At 41.9% G+C, this 23,857-nt stretch overlaps 1 protein-coding gene across 6 annotated transcripts in view; it reads right to left on the bottom strand.

Annotated features, from left to right (window-relative positions):
* The window catches only part of JARID2 (jumonji and AT-rich interaction domain containing 2), a 218,544-nt gene that overhangs the window by 59,733 nt on the left and 134,954 nt on the right, over positions 1–23,857 (bottom strand). For all 6 annotated transcript variants that reach the window (XM_080609914.1, XM_080609911.1, XM_080609912.1 and 3 more), the window contains one exon: positions 512–681. In XM_080609914.1, coding sequence (XP_080466040.1) covers positions 512–681 — 170 coding nt within the window. The remainder of the gene's footprint in view (positions 1–511; positions 682–23,857) is intronic.

Raw genomic sequence — 23,857 nt, 5'->3', positions numbered from 1 at the left:
GAGCTCACCTGTTTTAATTATCACCATGGGAGCAATCCAGCTCCTGGGGCAGCTAAGAACAATGGCAACCCCTCCACCCACTGCCAGATGAAAAGCCTTACTCAGACTGAACAATAAGGGACAGTGAGTAGGTAGAGAAGGGGAATTTCCAACCAGATTTCTCCTTTTGCAGAACAAGTACTCAGGCAAGTTAAGCACTTCTGCAGTTTATAGTCAGACAAAACAAAGGAGAATGGGGAGGACTTAAGAGAGCTAGACAAAAACCATTCAGAATAACAGAGTGCTAAGCATAAATTTCCCTCTGCACTATTACCGGCCTCATTTTATGATCTTTACAACCATGAACTTGAATGCTCCTGCTGCAGGTACGGTCAAATTGCTGAGAGCTGAAATGCACACAATATATTCAAGTGTAGTACAGTACATTTGTCTAGCTGCTGCTTGGTGTGTGGTGCTACGGGGCTCATGCTTTGAATGAGACTGTCTCCCTAGGCTGCTACAAGACTCCTACCTCGAAGACAGAGGAAAGTGAGAAAATCTTCTGTCTTGGGCTTCCTTTTGGAGAGGTCAGAAATCTGAGTGGCAGGAGGGGGTAACAACGGCTCCACTATCTTTATTGGAGTTGTGCTGGGACTGTTTGGCTGGGACTGAGCAAACTTCCTTTGTGCTTGCAGCCTTGGCCTGTGGAAACAAGAGCATATCAGAAGCACGTTAGGCAAAAATTGCAGGAGAGACATCAGAACATAAAAAAAAAAAATCACAATTCAAAATTATAATAAAATTTAAAAAGGGGGAAGGATGGGGAACAGAGAGGGATTTGAATTCATCTCCTACCAATATCATATTTGTACTCAGGTCAACTGCAAAGACAGTATTTTATTTGCTTCACCCTTTGGTATCTTACACGACAATTTGGAAAACCAGAAAGAAAACATCTTGACTATAAAATCTGTAACTACTATTTCATATGTTCCAAGTATTTTCTTGTGTATCATACAATTACAGTTTACCATTCACTTAAATCTGTACTTTGCACCATGAAAATGTCTACCTTTTTTTTAAGTGTTGGTGTTCTTTGCTTCCCGTTTTAAATTAATTTACAAATTCGGTTTATTTTAGCCCCATTAAGGATTTAATTTATTCCAATCTGCTAGAATCTTATTTACATTCTAAGATATATATTAATAGATAAGGTATATATGTTAGTGCCTAGTTCTACAAAAACAAACTGAAGCCTTTAGGGAAAGATAAAATATCTTTGACAGGGAAAACAGCAGGTAAAAGCCATTATATTTTTGTTCCCTTGGCCACAGCCTAGAAGATCGTAAGCAAGGAGGGCCAGAGTGGGGTTAAGTAATATTTGTGGTAAATCTGTAAGAACGAAGAACATGCATGGAGTGAATTTGTCTCAGTCCTGGTACTGAGTGATAGACTGACAAGTTTTAGAGCATGCCTGGGTATGGCTGTAGAGAGTGAACAGATGCAGGTGGTTTTGGCAGTCGGGCAGCAAATCATTTCAAGCCTATCTGAAGGCTCTGATTAACTGCTAGGTGGCAATGAATATTATTTTCTTTAATATGTCTAGAACGCAAATTGGTATTAGGGAAAGCGCTTTAGGGCAGGACAGATACCCGGAGGGGGTCTCACTGGGAACCTGGCTCGGCTCAGCATTTTAGAACATGCTAATTTCTCACTTAAGCAACTGGGATTCTAATTATGATCCTTATTACAGCTTCAAACGGCAGAGAAGCAACTGAAAGAACTTAAAACCTCATTGAGAAAGGATGCAATTTTATGTCATTTTCTTCCCTAATAGCAGACTATTTACATAATGTCAAACCGAAACACGTATCAAATAACACTGAAGGAAAAAACAGGTCTTGTCACTCCATGGCAGGCTTGGCTGTTGTGACTCAAGGAAAGCGCAGTTATCCTTCAGAGTGGATGAAACACGCAATTGAGAAACCTCTTCTTTTTCACGGATACTAAACTTAAATAGTTGGGTAAGAGGTTTGTTACTGTGTTCTAAAATTCTGCATTTTTGTGGCTAAAACGGGAAAAAAATGAAAATCCCAACAGTATTGGTATTAAGTATACAAATGTCCCCTAATGACAACAGAGCGCAGAAGTAACATTCAGCAATTTTCTCCCTAAACTCTGCATAAAATTGTCCATGTCCTTACTACTCAACACCCCCCTCCCCAAACAACAAAACCCACCGGCCATTCTTACTGCTTATTTGCACCTCCTTAATGGCAAATACAACATGGAGCTTATTTTTATCATTGTGCTTGTAATTTTTAAATTGGAACTAAGACTGTTGGACACGTATTTCTCCATATCTATGATCAATTAGCTTTACAGAATGAAGGTCTTGTACAGGTCTGCCTGCATATCCCCAAAATCACTCAAGATTGCTTTGCAAATCCCTACTCCTTCAAGCAAACTGAGGATTCCTGCACAGGATGAATGGGATTTTAATTTCAACCATCTACATTTCTATCACCAAAACCACACACGCGACCAGAGAAAAATGCTTTGTGTTGGCTTCTGTTCTGCACAAAATATACCATCTCTTGCCAAAACTCAGACTATGAAGGTTAGCAAGCAACCCTGCCTGCTACTCTCATCTACACAGCCATTTTTCCCTATCGGTGTGCTTCCTCATCTGGGCTGTTAAAACCACACACCATCCACTCTCCACATCTCTGAAACTACATGCTGTGATCTCATGTGATCAAAGACAAGCAGAGGGAAGGACTCCACAGCTACACACTCCCCCGACATGCCCCCCGCCCCCCCCCCCCCAAAAAAAAAAGTAAAGGTTAAGCCTGTTTCACGGTTCAAAATTAACCCTTTACAGCAAGGATTCACCAGGGCTGCTTGCATCATCCTTATTACTGGTCCCTAAAGCACTTAAAGAGGATTAGGAAATGGCCTGAACACATTAGTGAGCTGAAAGAGCTTCCGGTTCAGTCCGTCTTTGAAAATACACTCTCTGCTAGCCAGCCTTCCCTGCTCACTTTGCTTTCCTGCTTCCTATGGGGCACACACAGCCTGGCATGGCCTGGCTGCATCACCAGCTCTTCACTACCCCCCATGGAGTGAGGGTCCTTCATTTCAGCAAGGACAGTGAAAACTCCAGATCTTCCCTCCAGCCAACTCCAGGCTACAACCATGAACTTCTGCAGCTTCCCCAGGGAGGCTGTGGAGACTTGTTGCTGTATGTTCAGATGTGTTCAAGATGCTTCTCTTACACCTCTGTGGACGTTTGCTGTACTTCCTCTTGTTTGGTTTGAGCTCAGTGCCACCAAAACAGGCCTGCTCCTTATGAAACACCATTTTTTTATTAAAAATGTGAACAGTTACAGGGCATGCATATCACCCATTCAATTTATGAGCACTAGTAAATTAAAGCATTCTTTTGTGACTGCAGATTCTTTTAGTTTCTGAAAAAACTACTGCCTTTTGCATGGACAGACATGTGCTCCACAGGCTTCTACTTCAATGCCTAAGGGTGTACAGAGTGAGCTATGAGAAAAAATCAGGCTATTCTGCAGCTACAATATATTGGGATGAGGCATCAAGGTTAGAAGAAAAAAGCCAAACTTTTAAGCAGCCTTTGCTCCAGATCTGTGTAAAGATGACCAGTTTCAAAAGCGGGCCAGCAAAGGAAAAACACATACCTTTCAAAACATGGGCAACAACTTAAAACTGTTCCTTGTGAAGGAGCGTATGCATCTTAATAACCTTGTACGTCCCCATGAAAACCGCTAGAAGCATAAAACCAATTATTTCGGGTAGGTTTCACATTACACTTAATCCAATATAAGTGTGAAGCTGCTGCCAAAAAAGGAGGTACGCTCCCTCCACTACAGTTACATCAGACGAAGCATAGCAGCCTGCTGTACTCACGCACCCTTTGTGAGCAAGGCAGAATAAGTAAGCAAGTGATCAGTGCTCAGAAAACCATTTTGTGTGAGTGATGTTGTATACCTAGACTTTAGTAAAGCCTTTGACACCATTTCCCATAGCATTCTCCTGGAGAAACTGGCTGCTCATGGCTTGGATGGGTGTACTCTTCACTGGGTAAAAAACTAGTTGGATAGCCAGGTCCAAAGAGTGGCGGAGAATGGAGTTAAATCCAGCTGGCAACTGCTCACGTGGTGTTCCCCAGGGCTCAGTACTGGGAACAGTTCTGTTTAATATCCTCATCGATGATCAAGTGCACTCTCAGTAAGTTTGCAGACAGCACCAAGCTGGGCAGGAGTGTTGATCTGCTTGAGGGTAGGAAGGCTCCACAGAGGGATCTGGACAGGCTCGATCAATGGGCTGAGGCCAGTTGTATGCGGTCCAACAAGGCTCACTGCCAGGCCCTGCACTTGGGTCATGCAACACTACAGGCTTGGGCAAGAGCACCTCAAATCCTGTGTTCAGTTCCGGGCCCCTCACTACAAGAAAGACATTGAGATGCAAGAGCAGGTCCAAAGAAAGGCCACGAAGCCTGCAATGAGTGTAGAGCACAGGTCTTATGAGGAACAGCTGAGGGAACTGGGGTGTTTAGTCTGGAGAAGAGAAGGCTCAGGGGGGACCCTTACCGCTCTCTACAACTACATGAAAGGAGGCTGTAGTGAGACAGGGGTCAATCTCTTCTCCCAAGTAACAAGTGATAGGGAGAAGAGGAAATGGCATCAAGTTGTGCCAGGGGAGATTTAGACTGAATATTAGCAAGTATTTCTTCACCATAAGGGTTGTTTGTCAAAGCATTGGAACAGGCTGCCCAGGGAAATGGTCGAGTCACCATCCCTGGAGGTATACAAAGTCACGTTGATGTGGCACTTAGGAACTTGGTTTAGTGGTGGACTTGGCAGTGACAGATTAACAGTTGGACTCAGTGATCTTACAGGTCCCTTTTCCAACCTAAACGATTCTATAGACAAATAATACCACCAGTGTGGCTTCATTCTTTGCTTGTTAATGCAACAGTTTCTGCTGGAATGACCTATTTAACGTGCATTTGGCAACAGAAGACAGATTGGCACAGGTGCCAAAAAGAACAACAAAAATCCCTTTTGTGTCCTCAAAATAAATTGTTCATTCTGTCCTCACCAAAAGGCTATGCACTATGTAAGACCTGCAAATATGCAAACTTTGCAAGAAGAAAAAGGATGATAGAAGAACTCAAAATAATACCACATCTAAACATCGCATAAACACTCAACACGCAGCCAGAAATATACAGACTATTTAAACTAAACAGTAATTCACCTTCTCCCAACAGAATATTGTTTTCCTTCTACTGCTTTTGAAAGACTCAAAACACCTGTCTACGACATGAAGTTCAAAAAAGTCTCAGCCGGAGGAAACCTCACCTCCAGTTTTGGAATGCGTCTCTTCTACTGAACTGACTGTTTAGGTCTGAGACAACAAATTACAGGCCAGAGAACTAAAACTTCACAACAAAAATACCTCACATGTATAGGATAGACTACAAAACATTTCTCTCCAATGCAAAATACACTTTTTGAACCTTTATTAGACTGGAATTTATTTTTAGTTGAATATATTAAGCAAATTGCATTCATTATAACCAAAACACTACAGTTTATGTTAGCTGAAAATACTTCAGAAACATCTTTTAAAATAGAATATCCTAGCATTACTCCTTTAGCTTGCAGAAAAGGACATGTTTAGGAAGAAAACACCTACTATACAAAGGTGGTTTTCTGCTTGCAAAGCAAAGCTTGGGCTAGTAATACTCTGTGTTAAACTTAGTAAATGTTAATACTCCAGATAACGGCGTGTCCTGCACTAGTTACAAACCAAATATTAAATTATCAGCATGCAAGATTTAGTTGTACATCGGTACAAAAATCTGACTGTTTTCAGTTTATTACTCCATAATTCCTAAAAGAAAGCAAAGCTTAAGTACTAGAAAACACACACAAAGAACAATAAGCACAACTGAATTGATAATTTGTATGTATTGATACTAATCTATTTATAGTGAATTCTGGGGTTGAAAGGCTGTTCTCATACTCAAACATCTCAACCAGGAAGAGATTTGCAAATAGACCGGTTTTTCAAACATTCTCTCATCTCCAGCAATCTGCCGATTATAACAAAACTTCCTGCTTGTTATGTAGTATAATATTTGGTTGCTGTTTGGTCTTGCAACCTTTCACTTATTCTATGAACTCCATTTTTGGCTTTGTTGTTTCCTGCTTTTCTGTAGTCTGATGTTTATGTCCTTTATCATATCACCACTAGAGTTAGATTTCCAAACTCTGTCAGAACCATAGCTTAAGAAGCTGCTTGACTGACACAGTTTCATGATTAATTCCCATTTCCCTTTGAATGCAGTATATTTTTCACTTTCCGAGCTACTCAGGAGCAGTCTGCAAGCTAAAGCAAAGGAAGTGTTCAAAGCCAGGTTGGATGGGTCTTTTGAACAACCTGGTCTAGTGGAAGGTGTTCCTGCCCATGGCAGGGGGGGTTGGAACTACATGGTCTTCAAGGTCCCTTCCAACACAAACCATTCTATGATTCTATGAATCTATCTTTCTAAAAGCAGTATTGGTATTTTAATACTTTGCTTTTGTTGCTTCTCCTCCTGAGGAACTGCAATGTATTTGCAGATATATAATCGCATTAAAATTGCTACTACTAATTAGTGGTGATGAGCTGGTAATAGTTTACACTAAACACTGAATAGACAGGAATACAGAATTGTTTACAGTCTGACCTAAGGTTGGACTTTTGAGAAGCCATCCCCTAGCAAAACTCATCTTTAAACAGGGGAAGTTCAAATTTCTTGTTGTTGCTCGCATAGGCTTTGCAATTCCCACATCTCCACTATTATGCCTCTCAATCTAGGCACCAGAAATTCAGTGCACTGTATATGTGGTGCGCTTGACCCTGCGCGGATATAGTTGAGCTAAGTTCTGTGGGACTTCCCATATTGCTGTTCCAACCCGACTATCCCATACAGCTGCACAAAATCACAATCAAGCATTATGGCTGCCCATCCGTCAGCAGTTAGTACCCATTACAGTGAAAGCTCTGGCACCACAGGCGGCTCTACCACACTGATTATTCGCTTTTGTGCTCAACATTCTGTGCCAATATTGTTCTAATTTCCCCTCTGCCATGTACCTGGGTTATTATTTTCCCTACTATGACACTTTGCTGGCTTGGTGAAGTAGTTATCTACAAGTTTTACTTGTCCCTACCTCTGATTTAGATCAGGTTTGAAGCACACCATCTTTTGTTCTCATGAGAGCCAACACACAATTTATGCATATGGTTTAATTGCACTGTGCAACATGACACTCAGTCTAGTGCACTACATGCCTGTATGCGAAGATTCATTTAGGTATGCAGCTTTGCTTATTAAGGTAACTTTATCTGAAAGTGATACGCTGGAGATATGTTCTGTCCTCATTGAAATAAAAAAAAAAAAGAGGGAAGAGAAAACTCCACCACAACAAAAAGTCATTTAGGTTTTAATAGCCAGGCATCTGCTGGAGATCAGATGATTATCGAGTATGTAATTTCCACCTCAAACAAAACCAAGCATGTGACAGGCACTTCTAGGCAGGCCTACGGTGAACATGCAAAATTTGGTGCTGGCGGTATCATTCTTCACAGGACAACCGGGAAATCCTTGTCACTATCATGTGTGCCAGTGGGAAGCATGGCTAAGTTACATTTCACCCTTTCACTCCTGAGAACAAGCCCAAGACACTCACTCCAAATAGTAACTTTCCAGAGAATCACCAGTTCATGAGAATAGGGCTAAAAAATTCAAATCAACAAGTTGCTTATGTCAACACTGCCAAACGTAAATGAAACAAACATTTTTTTCCCCCAAACATGAGGGTAAATATTACTTGGATAAGCAAAAAAATTGGGGGGGTGGGGGGTGGGAGAAAGGGGAAATGACAAAAATTGTCCTCAGAATACAAGGAGATCTTGTTGGCTCTCCCTGGGGCACACTTGAGTGCAAGTGTTAGCTCTGGGTATCAGGCAGAGTTTCTAACTGTATGTGTTCACACACCACTGCAACCACTGTGTCCCAAGACACAACGTCAGGTGAAGAAAGAGCATCACACCAACAGCAGAAAGCGGTGTAAGGAGTCCTTTTAACTGCATTTCCTCTCCCATACCTCCTGAGCTTCTGGGGTAGTATTTTCTGTCTGTATCAATGGTATCTGTTGCCAGCTCGGTCACTACTGCCATTCAAATTTGCAGCAGTGGATACTGAGATTCAGTTATCGTCTGTGTCTCTGCGCCTGACTGTACCAAGAAAGAACTAATGGGTAAGAGACCTGATCATTCTCATCCATGCAGACACCAAATCAAGACACCAGTGCAAAGCGTGTGGTCCCTCTAAGACATGACTCCTTCAAAATGATTTGCAAGATCACGTAACCCAAGTCACAACCTAGACTTGTATTACCAGTTAAGAGTTTAATTCTTAATCCCGTCATCTAAATAGACGATTCTGGGCTAATTTTCAGTAAATAAAATATTTCAATAAGGTTGAAAGCATCAATTTTCAGAAGTTATTTTTACCGAGCTCTTTATTCATTCAATCGTTTTTACCTCTTGTGATTCAAAAATTTAGCCTAAATTAACAACACAATTTTAAACCAGCCTTGAATTCTCTAGTGAACAAATAAAAGTAAAATACTAAATCCCTTTTATTCAGCTCTTGATTGTTGAGCCTAACAAGGTATATTTCCATAAATAACACTTATTGCTCTAAAACTTCAGCCACAATGAATGGATGCACATTTTCCTTTTTGGAAATGGGCTTTTTTGCTTGTGTTTGTGTGAATGGAAAACAGTTGGTTTCTGAAAACCTTCTCTCTTGCTAATAATGGAAAGGCATTTGGGAATGACATTTAATGGATGATAATTGAGCTAATCCATATGCTTAATGCTTAAAGTTCAAAGTAAAGCTTGCAACTAAAACTTGTTTGCTAAGAACTCTTCCAATTATCATTAATTTGAAGTCACCTATTTTTCCTGACCATGCTCACTGATCACAAGAAGTGAGCATGGTCAGGAATTTGCAGTCTCCAAAACCACCTCACTTCATGCAGTTTAACAGAGATACTATACCCACTAAATGTAATAGTTGGCTGTTAAAATCATGTACATGACAGCCTTGGGTGAAATAAGATTTCTTAAAGGCTGATGGACACTGTTTACCATTCCCCATCACATTAACTGTGGAGGAACTGGACAACTACAGCTTTGTATATACTCCACCTCACATATACAAGTGGCCATAATGACACAGGGACGCAGACCTTGCCTGCTTGACTTGAGGCCCATTCTAGATGGTATAGAAGAAGCTGTAGAAAACTAAACCTGCATTCAGATCTCAGCTATGGATCCAGGCAGTCCAGGTGTTTCAGTAGTCTAAATAACCCCAAGGGGAATGAATCACACTGGGTACTAAACGCCCTGAATTTTTGTCCTAAAACATCAATAGTGGTCAGAGAATTTCGCTGCTATCCTGAATCAGCAGTAGGATTTCCCAGTGTGAACCTGAGTCCCCTCCACAGACCTCAAGACAGACAGAAGCAAAGACGAACAAGAAACAACACAAAAAAAGCAAAAGTGCAATCAGTCAAGCTTGCATCCCTTCTCCAGGAGCATGGATCTCCTCTCATCCTACTGCTGCAACACATTTTAGTTGGATCTGATGCAAAAAAAGTCCGTGCTTATCGTATGCCATGTATGTCACTGCAGCCCTGGACACAGGGTTGCAAACTCTTGTCACACTCAAACGAAAACAGGACCCCAAATTACCAAGGCGCAACTCCAGCACAATACAAATACAAATCCACTTATCTGCCTTCAAGCATCTCAAAGAAGATGGAAACTCTCTTTTTACAAGGAGTCACACTGAGAAAACAGGGGTATGGGCACAAGTTACTCCCAGGGAGATTCTGCTTAGATGCAAAGTTTTCACAATGAGGACAATCAGCCAACTGGAATAATCTCCCCAGGGAAGCGGGGGATTCCTCAACACTGGACAGAGTGCTGGGTCATCTAGTCTAGGTCATGCTTTCCCAAGTAAGGTTGGACCAGATGATCCCTGAGGTCCCTTCCAAGCTGGTATTCTATGATTCCATGATTCAGACTCCAGCAGCTGGAGAAAGGTTAATTTAGATTTAAGAACATTATTTACCACCAAATTTCAAAAGCTTCCACCCATCCCATGTACAAGTACATGGCTGTGGCAAGTACAGGTTTTTTATCAGCTGCTGCCCAGGGACAAGAGGCAGGGGGAGCATGACCAAATGAGGATATGGCAGACAAATGAAGCCCCCAGGAAGCTGTTTTTCTACAGTTAACTGCCTTTGTCATCAGATCACACTGTATCAACTGTTCTACAGACTGCCCATAAATCCAGGTCCAGAGACTTATTCCTCTGTAAGTGTAAGATCTGGACAATCTATTTCAGCAAGACAATGTCTCTTTGAAATCCACTTTCTGCAGGGTTGTCCCACCTGAGATTGGACAGGAATTTTTTCTCCTCTGTAGAGGCATGTGGTGAGCTGTACATGGCAATAGATGGCAGAAGAGATCCTTCTGAATACTGGGAACAGGTGGTGCCACTCTTCCTTTGTCCTGCAACAGTTCTTAAAAATTCCCATTTTGGAGTAGCTTCCTTCTAGTCTAAGAACATGAGCACAAGTATGTTAACCTTTGACTGCTATGGATTGTAAATCCAGCTATGTCTACACTGAAACCACATTGCAGGTTGCAAAAAGCCACCCAGGCTAAGCCTTCAAATCCATCAGTCCACGTGGGACTCTAACACCACCACTGCAGGTGCTTTGCTGTAGGTCCTGCAAATGCTCCTCCCAAAGTCTTGGTTATTGCCAACATCCTTGCCACCACAGCCAACAGCATTCAACTGGGCAAGCCCAGATACGCTCACACAAGCTACAAATGCGCACAGTAATGCAAAAACCCATTCTCACTGACAAAGGACAAGAAACGGGAATGTACTGCAGTCTATTCTGGAGTGGCCTGGATACCTCTGCTTCCTTGGGATATGCATGCTGCAGAGACTGTTCCATAGACACAGCTTATGATACTAGAAAAGGCAAGTTGACTCTATGGGACTACGCTACAGTGGGAGTCACCACCATAATGTGGATCAGTATTGAGTGCCATTTGATGAGTGCTTATTTCAGCAGCATGGCCATCTTCAACAGTCTGACTCCTCCCCACACTCCCTCCTATGCACAGCTTGCTTCTGCTCCTGCACAATGCTCTGGAGCCATTCCTCTTATGCAGCACTTCTCACCTCCATCTGCTGCTTGGTTCTCTTCACTGGAGTACCTTACAAGCTGCTTACCAAGTACAGCTCAGCACAGACACCTACAGAAGTGCTCGGCAAACGGAGATTTGAGTTCCTGAATCCAGAAATGGGGGCTCCCCCTCTCTTCTGGTAGTGCGATCCAAGACTCCTATTTCTCAGCTGCAGCCAAACACATCACCCCATACCAGCAAGTTTTACAGGAAGCACATCACCAAGGAGTGACTTTAGGCTAGGCCTGCTGTTTTCACGCCATGCACATAAAATGTTGCACAGAGAAGAGCATCACCTTATGCCAGAAAACTAAAATACAAAACCACAGCAGCAGAAAAAACAAACAACATAAGGAAATTGTTCACATTTGCTTGTTTTTAATAATCACCAGCAGATGTCTGAGCAAGTATTACATTCTGATGGACTTTTCTCCAAGGAGAAAACCACAAAAATACAATTATTTTTTCACATTAAACCCTGTCCCATGTGCTGGAACTAAACAAGGTAAACTCCATGCTCACAAGCACCTTCCACACTGGGTGGATGCAATTCCCAGATCACTTGCACAGTCTCCACCTACCGGCAAAAAAACGGTAAAGTCCTGGCGCCTGGACTTGCAGGTGGAAGAGCAAAGCAATCCTCCTAGTCTTCTGGTATTAAGTAAAGACAGTGTGGAGGAAGCCCAGGGGCACAAAATGGTCTCCCCTTGCACTTCACTCGCTCTGCAACATCATCCCTCTGTCTGCATTGAATTATGTGTAAGAAGGACCTTGTTATCTACCACAGATATTTTTTTTTTCAAAAGTCTTTTTGGCCCTATAAAATTATTTCCCACCCTTACGGAAGAGAACCTCCACATTGTTAAAACCTGTCCATTTGCATAAAACTTGAGCATTTCCCCACTATTTAATTACACCGAAGTCAAAGCTACTTTTAGCACAACACACTGTGTGACTTCAATATTCTTCAAGTATCATTTTCAGCATTCTCAGACATCTGAGGGACATCTGCAAAACCTGTTTGCTTCCCGGTTCCCAACCAGGGGAAATAAAACAAAAACAGCACAGTTCAGATGACAGAGCTTTCCACTTCCTTACTCATGCGACGCCCTTCGGCACTACCCAAAACCCCAGTTCCCGATAAATTCAGTGCTGTTCTTTGTTCCATGCTCCTCTTCAAAACTGCTGCAGATTCAGACTGAATGGCACATGATACGCCAGATAATACCAAACACATCAGCAGCTCCCTTTCCAGTAATCTGACCAACTGCTAGAGCTCAAGAGGGTGCAAGATCAAAGCTGTGCAACTGAAGGGAAATTCTTGTTTCCCTTTGAACAGCCTTCTCTCTGCATTTGTGACTTTTTTAATTAGACAAAAAAAAAAGTTATTTTACAGATCATTTTATTCTTGAAGCTCAGAAAAATATGCACGCGTCAGCTCTTGCAATCTTTCACGTTCGCCCAAAAAGCAACTTGCGCTAGCCAGAAAGCTAGAGATTACTTCTGGCAGAAATGTCAGAAGTAACAGTGTATGGATCATCTTAGCCATCATCTGAATGGATGAAAAACTTCCTGTTCAATTAAGTCCTCCATTAATCCCTACCATTTAAATACAATTTTCCATCTGCCGGCAGGAAGTGATAAAAGTCACACGGTCAGTAGGTCATGGGCATTTTAACCTCTTGCAGAGGTTGCAGCTTGCAATTTAACCATACCTGAAACCAGATATCTGCACTTCCCATGGGACTGGCCTTTTGAAGGCTCCTCTACCACCTGGCTATTACCAGGGACTCAACATTTCTCTTGTAAAACTACTTTTAGACACAGGACGTGGAATTAAAAAAACCTAAATAAATAAAGACACAAGCCACCCGGTATCTGCTGCTCAGACTTCGTTCTGATAAGCAGAAAAGTGATTACTTTTGTATAAAACAACCACATTCACCATCTTGTCAAAAAGGTTACTAAATAGAAACACACAAATGAGCTATTGGGGTGGATGGCGGGGGGCCATGAAAGGAGGGTCTGAAATTTGTAGATTCTGTTATGTTAAACCTATACCATCCTTACATGACTCTGAAGATAGAAGACAGAACTGTAGCAGGTGCTATGTCCACTCTTCAGCCTCTTTATCCATATCAATGTAATTTTTTTCATTTTTCGAAGCAAACTGCAACCCTCTCCAGACTTCCTCCCCAGGAGTCAAACAGCCTATTCTTGCAAGCCAATCAGACAGATGCAGTCAGCTGTCCCAGTAACTCTGTTCATGCCTTCTTTCAAGCCATGCCACATCCTGCTACCAGTCAAACTGGCCTGAAAAGGAAGGGGCCATTCACTCAGCACCTCTTCTTTAAGGGATGCTAAACCCTACAAGAGAAGGCTAGCTGGACTGCCAGAACATGCTTTCTCTTCCTCCTGAATGCCAGATAAAGTAGTTGGGAACTAATGATATGGACAGAAACTATGATAACAATTCCTGTGCCACCACAATCTACAGCCTTCCTTGCAGGCTTTCTTTCTTTACCTGCAGTAGCAAGCATTCGATTATCTCTTGCTTCTTGCCCTGCCATCCTGGGAGACTCTAGTCGAAGGATAAGTTGCATACTGAACTCATTCTGATACGAGGTAATCACAGTAAAAACACTTTCACACACAAGCCACGCATACACACCACAAATTTGTCTGAGAAGTGACAAAAATACAGTCCTTCTGAGAAGACTTTGTTCACAGAAGAGTGAAATTTATCAATACTTCTTCTTCTCTCACACCCTCCTTTTAGGATATGGTGGCTTTTAGGATATGTGAGCAGCAGGATGCCTGACATTTCATGATACAACCCAGACAAACTAAGAGTGTGCTGACCATGGAAGAAGAAAGTCATGTTCCTTCTAGTCCTGCATCTCAGTGTGAACTCAGATCAGGAAGAGATTGGAACATACTCTTCAGGTGGGAGCAGAGCAACAGGAGTGGGACCATACCTTTCTGGAGCAGCAAACCACTGCATTACCTCACCTGCACCTTTCCACACTAAAGGGGGCTCAGTTTGGTTTAAACTGATCTCAGTAAAGGCTACTGCAGAAAAAAGGTACGGTATATGGTATATGTTCTTCTCTTCATCTCCAGCCACATGTTCCTGCTTATGCCAGCACTTGAGTTCCTGAGACCCCATAATCAGCTGGCTGAGGAAGTCAATCTAGCTGAAAATTAGTTTATAGGTTGATGTTTTTTCTTTGTCAGGTTGGGTTTTGTAAGCATAGAAGTGCTGGTGTTAGCACAAAAGAGGTGGCAAGAACTGACGGGAAGGAAGAACAGGAATGCCTTTTCTAGTAGCAGCTTCCATTAACATCACCCTAAGCTGACTGAGAAATATTAGTTACTGAACTGTAAAACTTTAACAGAAAATGTGCCTGGCGGCAATGCCAGTGTGGTCCCCTTTGCTGCCAATCCTTTTTTAACAAGGAGCCTGGTCTCCATGAAGACTTTTCAGTGAAGAACACAAATTCAACCAACCAACCAACAAGGTTAAGTAAGGAAGAGGTCTGATTTCCTACGCTTCTGCCCCCATGAGCAGATCACCCACTACTCTTCCCTGTACCATCATAGGCAAATATTAAAATAAAAAGAAGATGGCATTTCAGATACTGTCTATGCCAACACTGGTGCTGCATGAAAGCTGAGCTCTTGCTGATCTGGGTGCCCCATGGACAAAATGACCTGTCCAGCAGCAACCAGCACACTGGCTTGCACTGGGCCCCTCTGGGAGTGCCCCTGAGGTATGGGCTCTCATACTGCCCTGCCACCAATCAGCCATGTCCAGACAGCACCTGATACCAGTGCCCAACCTGAGGGGACACCTGACTGCAAGAGTAAAAGAATGGCCCCAAAAGCAGATCGCTTGTCATTTCCAGGAGCACGCACTTGCAACAACCTTAGGGTCACATTCAGTATAAGTCTCCGTTAGTCTAAACACACTGATGCTTAATTAATTTTATACTTAGAGAGAAGACCATCTTCAGACATTTTTACCTGCTGCTAGCCTGCTCTGTGACACACAGTGAGACGCCTTCTTACCATGCTGCATTAGAAACTCAACTTGGTATTAAGTACTTCACACTGTATATGTACACAGATCAGCCTGCTGTACACCTCTTTACACCCAGTATCAAATGTGAACTGCAACATCAAACCTCAAATGTGACAGGCCCAGTGAACACCTTGCTCCTCACTGCATCCTAGCACTTTCATTTGGAACCTGATCCTCAGTAATGGATTGCGTACCTAAGCTTAAACTTCTTCCCAGATGTGCATTTTTCACCAAGTCTCCTTGCACGAGAGAGGTTCTTGCCCATCAATACAGCTGGCTGTGCCCATCTCTCAAACCCCACTGGAGTCAAAACTGCTGCTGCTATGGCCCATCAGTAACCTCCATTCTGCCCTATCACCTATGCCTCCAAACCCAGGGGACAGGGGCCCCTCAGCAAGGAAACCCCACCTCAATAAGCACAGTCTTGTAAATCTGTTCAAAAAGGTATAAAACCCTGTGATGCCTCTCCTGCTCAACAGCACTGAGCAAATGTTTGGTTACTGATTTACTGGGAGTCCTCAGGCAAAGGAGGCCTTCAAGAAATCTGGAGAGGGACTTTTACAAGGACACGTAGTGACAAGGGGGAATGGCTTTATACTGAGAGTAGATTAAGATTTGATAGTAGGAAAAAATTCTTCGCTATGAGGGTGGTGAGACACTGGCACAGGTTGCCCAGAGAAGAAGTGGCTGCCCCATCCCTGGAAGTGTTCAAGGCAAGGTCAGACAGGGCTTTGATCTTTAAGGCTCTTTCCAACCCACAGTAGTCTGTGATTCTATGAAATCACTTTACTTTTGTGTCTCTTTTGCAGGCTGAAATTAGACATTGACCAAAGAAGGGCAGGCAGAGGAATTAAAATCCAATGAAAAACAGCGTGTGCATGCACCCATGCCTGTTTAAACTGGATGAGGACCTGAGGCCAGTTTGCCACACAAGGCTGTGCAATAGGTCGTGGCAGAGTGCTCCCACACAGGAGCTGCAAGAAATTGGCAATTACTTCAGCTGGGACTGGCAGTGAACATTTGATGAACTCTCAGCACCAGTTCATTTAGCTCTCAAAAGCCGTGCATCTGAAAGGCAATTGGTGAAAACGCCATGCGAAGCCCCACTGAAGAATGAAAGGAGTGAAATTGAAAAGAGCACTTGAGCAATAAGAGAAAGCAGGCAATATTGCCAGGAGCAATAAAGAAAGTAAAACATAGCAAGGGAGTGCAAAGACCCGTTGGTGTGTTCAGGAAAGTGGAAGTTACCTGAAAATAAAATGGAAATTATGCAAGGACCAGATGAGTGAGGAGAGAATGGCAATGCAGCTAACAACATGCCCCACCAGAAAACTGTAGAAATCTGACAAAATATGCAATCCTTTTCATACCCAGCCAACCACTGAGCCACAGGTAAACAAATATGTGGAGGATTTAATAACACACACACCCCCCCGGAGTACTTTCTCTATTTCAAATTATATTAAATATGGGTTCAGTAGCCATGGATCCTGTTCAAAATAACAAACAAATGCAACCACAAAGGGTTGTGTAAGTGACTGCCCTTGGCACTAAAGGAAATCTTAATAGCTTGAAGGTGAGAATTAAGTCAACAAAGTCAACAAAAAAAAATAAATGCATCTTTTATCACACCATTACCAAGGGAAGAAAATGCCAAAAGGCAGAACTAGAGATGCTTCTCCTGAGGCCTCGCTGGCAACACAAGATTGCCCCAATTTAATTCAAGTTTTGTTAAATCAGTTCAAATCCATGTGGACTGTTATGGGTTAAGAGTAGGTTAAACCAGTGCCTTGTTGACAGATAAATCAAAAAAGACAGCCTGTCCATACAGCCTCTTGTGCCAGTTTAATTTCATTAATTTAAGAGCTTCATCTTAAGTTAAATTAACATAAGCAATCTAGAAATCTCAGCACAGCACCACCACTAAGACTTAAATTATTTTTGAGCAGTAAATCCCAAAAATCTTCTATCCCAGGTTCCAGCCCATCTACTCCATGACCTGCTGTCTTCTGTGATGGTTTTCTACTGCAGAAGGAGCTAGGTTTTGTCTTTGGAAGAAATTTAAGCTATTCGTCCATCTCTAAATATTCAAATTCTATACTCTGGAAAAGACAGTGACTCCAACTTCACATTTTGAATCTATATAGACAATATTAAAAACACACCAGATAGAGACATCCCTGGTCTCACACTGAGTTCAAATATCTAGGTATGAGTTTTGCCAAACATGCTAAGCTAATCTGTAATTTTGTGCATTTACAAGGCTCTCCCTTCCCATGAGGGACTCCTTGCAGCCAGACTGCTTTAAAAGTGTTCCAGCTCTTCCATGCTTCACTGTTACATAAAGCTGCAAGATCAGAAGCTACACTAGAAATAGCTGGGTCACTAACAATATCGCTCTTCATAGCCATTACATGACCTTAGAGAGTTTGACGGGACTGATCTGCTTCACAAAGGTTTAAACTGACTAAAATTAAATTATATAGGTAAGTTTTACTTTATTCAGTGTTTTATACATGTATATACATGCACACACACATGCACATATACATACATGTGTTATCTGAAATAAAAAGGAAGGATTGGAGACAAAGATCAGAAATACAAATAGCTGATTTTTAGATTACTGTAATAAGCTTTGCAGAAGGTATTTCATAATTTAATGAGATAATAAACCATCATAATTAACTGCATTTTACATACCTCTCCCCCTCCCCTGAGGGGAAAGAAAAGCTTTAAAAACAATCAAAAGCCAAAATTCAACACTCCTGCAGACTTAGTAAGGAACCCATCCCACTAAAATTGTGAACCAGACATTGTAATACCTGCAAAACATTCCTCTGAGGGAACTCAGAGTTTAAGCCCATTTCCAGCTCCAGCCCTATAAAGAAAGTTTTCTAATCCAAATGAAACCAGTGGAGTGCCGTCAAGCTCAAAGTGCAGATGCAAAACAAAGCAGCTGTTGTCATCTTCACCCAGCATTAGGAGTGTCAAATTAACAATTGTACTGAGCAGTACCTTTAGAAGGATTTAGCAGCCAATTATTACATACAATCACTTCCCTGAAGAAAGGAGGTTTCAAGGCAAAAATCAGCTGGTGGAGGGGGGTGAAGTGGAGATACTGAGCTATCAACAAGCCAAGAGAGGCTGAGATGATCTGAAGTGTGAGTCCCCACACAGTGGCCAGGAGGTTCCCTGGGTTGTATGAGAGAAGCAACAAGTCAGGGCAGCTCTTCCTCTACAGCCCCCTCTCAGCAGATAGCAGGGAACTCTCTACACGTATTTCAGTATTTTCTGTCAATATTTCAATGCTCCCCATTCCGTTTAGTGAAGAAAAATCATGTACAAAGCACAGCCCTTGGAGCAGTTACAGTTGACCCAGAACAATCTTCCTGATCTAGACAGCTGTGATGAAAATGGGATGTGCCAAAAGCTAGGGTTCATCGTTATTTAAATGAATCATTTGAACACTACTATAAAACAAAGTGCTAATCTTCCCTTCCTCAACTTGTCATGCTTCTAGACAAGAAATATAAAGGAAAACTTTGGCACCTGAATTTATAGAATCTCAGAAATAACTCCGGGGGAAAAAAATACTGGTCTACAAACACTGTGGAAGTAGCAGTATAAATAAGAAAGCTGAATTAATCAGCTTCATAACAGAGTAGGGTAACAGCAGTTACAAAATAAATGTGGGCTAAACCCAAGCATGCCAAGTGCTAAGAGCAATTCGATGCAGGAGCTGTGATACTGAAGCAAATTTGCTCATGAAGCAGAAGACATTCATGACCTGGGGAAACACGAGTTGTTTCTGCGTCGTGTGGTGGGATGCAGTGGAGAACGAGGACTCTTCAGGAGAGACAGCAAGGGTCTACAGCATGCAAAATGCTGTTCCAGAGCAGCGCAGATGGAGTAACTGTTATCAGTGGGGGCTTCAGATGGCTCAAGCAATCAGCTATCTAAAAGAAATAGCTATCGCTTTTAATACCATCTCCAAGAAAAGAGCAGCTATTCCCTTATTTCCTGTAAGGGATACAAATCTGCAAGAAAAAATAAAGTCCCTTAAGGAGGAGGGGAGAAGCACAACACCAAACCCTTTAAAAACGCCAACTTTCATAATGGGAACTTCATCAATTCTAACACGTGGCCCAGGAGAGCTCTCAGGGGCTGGCTGCTGCAGACGTCAGTAAGTGGTTTGTTCTCATCAGTACCACAAGATGCCTGTTAAAGCATCACCAGTTACACTATGTTCATTGTTTATCAGAAAATACAACTGTCTTATATTTTATTAGCTGGCATTTCTCAAAGTTCCCTGCCTTTATTTTTCTCTCCCTAGTGTAAATGAGCACATTATCAAATAATACAGTCTATGGAGAAAATGAAGCTCACGCTGTGGGATGTTCTTTGTGTGAGGCTGGAAAATTTAAAGCAATTATAAATGCATTAAGGTATGTTTCACATATCATTAAGTAATGCCAAATGCTGCCCTTGAAATACCCAACTTTATAATGCAGCCCTCCTAACAGAGCAGCAATCCCCCAGCAGACACGGCAAGGCACTGCACTGCATTCTACAGTAGCATCTTCCAGAGGAATGAGCAGACCGCTTTCTGCGACGCAGGGGGAGCTGCTGTCAGTGTGCACTCAGCAGCATCTTCTGCAGGGACTGTGTAGCAAAATCAAGTAACTCGTGGGTGTATTAAAGGAAGAATAAACAACACTCAAGTAACATCCATGTTTTGAAATGTAGGTAGTGCATCAGTGCAGCAGGTAGCATCAGTGCATCGCCTAATTAAAATCCACATGAATGCAAAGCGACACCCATGCAGAGGTAAACGACTCTCACATATGCACCTCAGATGCTAGCTCTGTGCTGCAACAGCCACTTTCTGCACCAGCTAAAAGACACTGGTTTACACGTGTTGGCATACATATAAAGCGAGGGGAAGGGGAGAAAAAAAAGCGAGGGGGAAGAGTGGACACAAAAAGCCATCTCATCCCATTGAGGAACTTTCAAGGACTTATCAGCTGCTGAGATGTGCTGCTGGCGTTGAGCACTACCAGCACTCAGACCCTCCTGCTCCGTGCTTCATTCACACCAGCAACAAAGCTGAAAATTTTCATAAATACTCCCTCTGATATTCAATCTGGGAAATAACCACTGTGACACAATGCTTTGGAGCTTTTCATTTCTACACTCATTAAAATAATTAAGGAACTGAGACTGACATTAGGTTTTTTGTGGGGTTTTCCACGTTCTAGTTAAAAGGTTCCATTGCCGACATGACTCAGAAATTTAGAGCTCATTATACAGAACCACCTAAATTAGTATTCCGTTCATGGGCTTAATAGGTATTTAAGCAATGTAAGAGACAGGTTTTGTTTTGTTCTTTTTTAATTGATAGAATAAACTGTATTCAAGTGCCTAGAAAGTCTCACTTGTCTGCAAAGCAGAGAGCACTGAAAGAACTGAGCACAAACAGTCCTAGGAACCATTGTTGCCAATGCGGCAAATGAGACCAGTGGGTTTTCTCCTCCATCTCCAAGGCCTTCGTAATTAAAGATAGCAGCTCACCTAATGTTCAGGAAATGCCGCAAACATTTGTTTTCATTAAGGCTTATATTGGGAGACCACGCAGATCCTGTTGAATAAAACCTTAGCAGAAAAACACTTCAGTAGAAAGGGTTGAGATGGTCCAAAGAAACAGCAGAGTAGGGAACAAACAAGGAAGAAAACAAAGCAGAAAAGTCAACAACTCATTCACGCATCCTGGACTGTCTAATGATCACTAAAGTAGCACAGAGAGGAATACAAACAGAAAATGAATTTCTGTAGAAAGGACTAAAGGGTTTGCTGCTTTTCATTTAAAATTACAGTAGGCCCTCAAAAGAACAAAACATACTTCATGCTACATTAAAAACAAGAACATGAGTGGAAAAAGCAAAAGAGACTCTGCTACCCTTATTAATTAATACTGGGGGAAAAAAGTCTAGGAAGACAAGAAAAGACTTTATTCTTCCTACATTTTATTTGGTACAATTAATAACACTGCCCTGCATCTTCAACACATATCCTTGAAGCCCTGCCTCCTGGGTATCTAAAGTAAAACACAACATTAATGGGGCAAGTGGGGAAGCAAATCTCTGCATATACACTACCTTTGCACTACTACTTTCCGGTAGAAAAATTATTTTTTCTTCTGGAAGCACACTGGTAGAAAGTTTCCCATAATTTCCCACCCAAATAAAAGGTGCCTGACTTAACAGGGTATTTTATTTTATAATAGAAGAAAAAGGATTCCTGAATGTGTGCCTCTCCTCTAACCTCCACTTAAAGAAGGTTTTGTTGGTTTGCTTTTTAAGTTTGGAATGTCAAGTTCTAAAAGACATGTTCCTGAGCAATGAGAAGAGTCTTGGGGAAAAAAAAAAAAAGCACACCCAGAAAACAGGAGAGATCAGAACAACCAGACAGTATTAGCATCTGGAAATCTGCCCGGATACTGAAATACTGTGTTCTGTCCTCATATGAAACCCTACTTCATCCCAAAGAGCTGTTAAAATTTTTTATATGAAGATACGGTTTATGAAGATTACATTCACACTTCCTTTTATAAGACAGAGTAACAAGAACTTCTAACAAATTCCCTTTTAACTTGCCTTTTTTATGTTAAAACCTAAAAGTAATGATGTGAGAGCTGCATTTCTAATAACATCAGAGCTCTGCCTCAGAAAAGGATCTTCCTCTCCAAGAGCTGAGAAGAACAAGAAACAGCAGCAGGCCCAGACCCTGCCTTTCTTGCCCATCCCACACCAGAAACTTCCTCCATGACAAGAAGAACAAGTATTTCAGCAGTGACCTGTCATTGTTTTGTAGAAACCGGGAAATTAGCATACAGCTGCATCCCCAGGCTGGCAGAGGGCTTTGAACAGTATGTAGAAACCCAATAGAGAAGCAAATCAATCTGAAGCCTTGATCTGAAGACAGCATGTAACACCAAAGAAAGACACACACCAAACAGCTAAGCAGTTAAATTTCCTGACACTGGACAGTTTCGGTGTAAGGGATGGCGAAACAGTGCTCAAGAAGATGTAACTAAGCAGCTGAAAATAATGACCATAATTTGGAGTAAAGCTCCATATTTGGAAGTTTCCATGACTGAAATAAGAGGAACACAGCTGGGTTTAGGAAACACAAGGTACTTTTGTTATCTGGGCTATTTTCATTGAATTACCCCAACACCAAATAAAAATGTAAAGGAGAGATTATTCCATTTTTACTATGAGTGGCATATACTCTTTACACACCCACTGAATTAGTAACCCTTCACATAACCTATAGCTTCAGAGGAAATGATGCGATGTTCCTGCATTGAAGCCTACAGAAGGTGCAAGCAAGGACAGGCAGCCTGGGAGGAAAACAGAGAAATTGTCTGAGCAGACAAGGGTCAGCTCAGGAAAGCTAAAGCTCCAGCAGAATTCAATCTGGCCAGGGATGTCACGGGCAACAAGAAAAGCTTCTATTAGTATGTTGGTGTTAAAAGGCAGACAAAGGAAAATGCATGCCCTCTCCAGAAAGTTCAAGGCCAGGCTGGACAGGGCTTTGAGCAACCTGGTCTAGTGGAAGCTGTCCCTGCAGGGGAGTTGGAACTAGGTGATTTCTAAGGCCCCTTCCAACTCAAATCATTCTGTGATTCTATGATGTAGGACCTTCAACAGTAATACACACCATGTGCAAAGGGCCTTGAACAAACAATGCTGTGAGTGGACATCTTTCTCTGCCAGTATGAGTCCCAGATGGGCAGCCATCCATTCAATAAACAATTTCTCAGAGTTCACACTGACCAATTTCAGAGGCAACAAGCTGACACAAGCCAGGTAAGAGCCTGAGGAAATGCATGCAGAGAATACATGCCATCACTTTCTTATGGCTCATTCTGTGGTATAGAACTCAAGCATACACAGAACAACATAACTGAAAAGGAAAACAAACAAGACTCTTCACTAAAGAATCTGGAAAACAGAAGGATATTAAGCAGGGCTACTCCAAGTACAGCCAAAACCAGGGGCACTTATTTATAGCATTCTTCAGCCTGCAGACATCTTAGGAAAACATCTGACTCACTGAAATCAATAACAAACAATCACTGCCTGTCAGAGGATCCAGAAGTTAACTCTTGTAATTTAAAAATGGATTTGAATGCAGTTGGGCTGATAAAACACTCAAAATCTTCATTCACGGAGATAATTTCTTTTTTGTTTACTTATGAGTATCTATGTTAATTTAATTTCAGAACAAGGATGTGGAGACATAAATATATATATATCCAAAAATACATACATATAAATAAAACAGATATAAATAATTCAACTTTAATCTTCAAAACAATAAACAAATACTACTCCAAATCTTAAATTCCTCAAAATCTGCCAAGTA

This window comes from Psittacula echo, assembly GCF_963264785.1.
Source record: "Psittacula echo genome assembly, chromosome: 2".
NCBI classification, from domain to species: domain Eukaryota; kingdom Metazoa; phylum Chordata; class Aves; order Psittaciformes; family Psittacidae; genus Psittacula; species Psittacula echo.
This window is presented reverse-complemented; position numbering and strand designations above follow the sequence as displayed.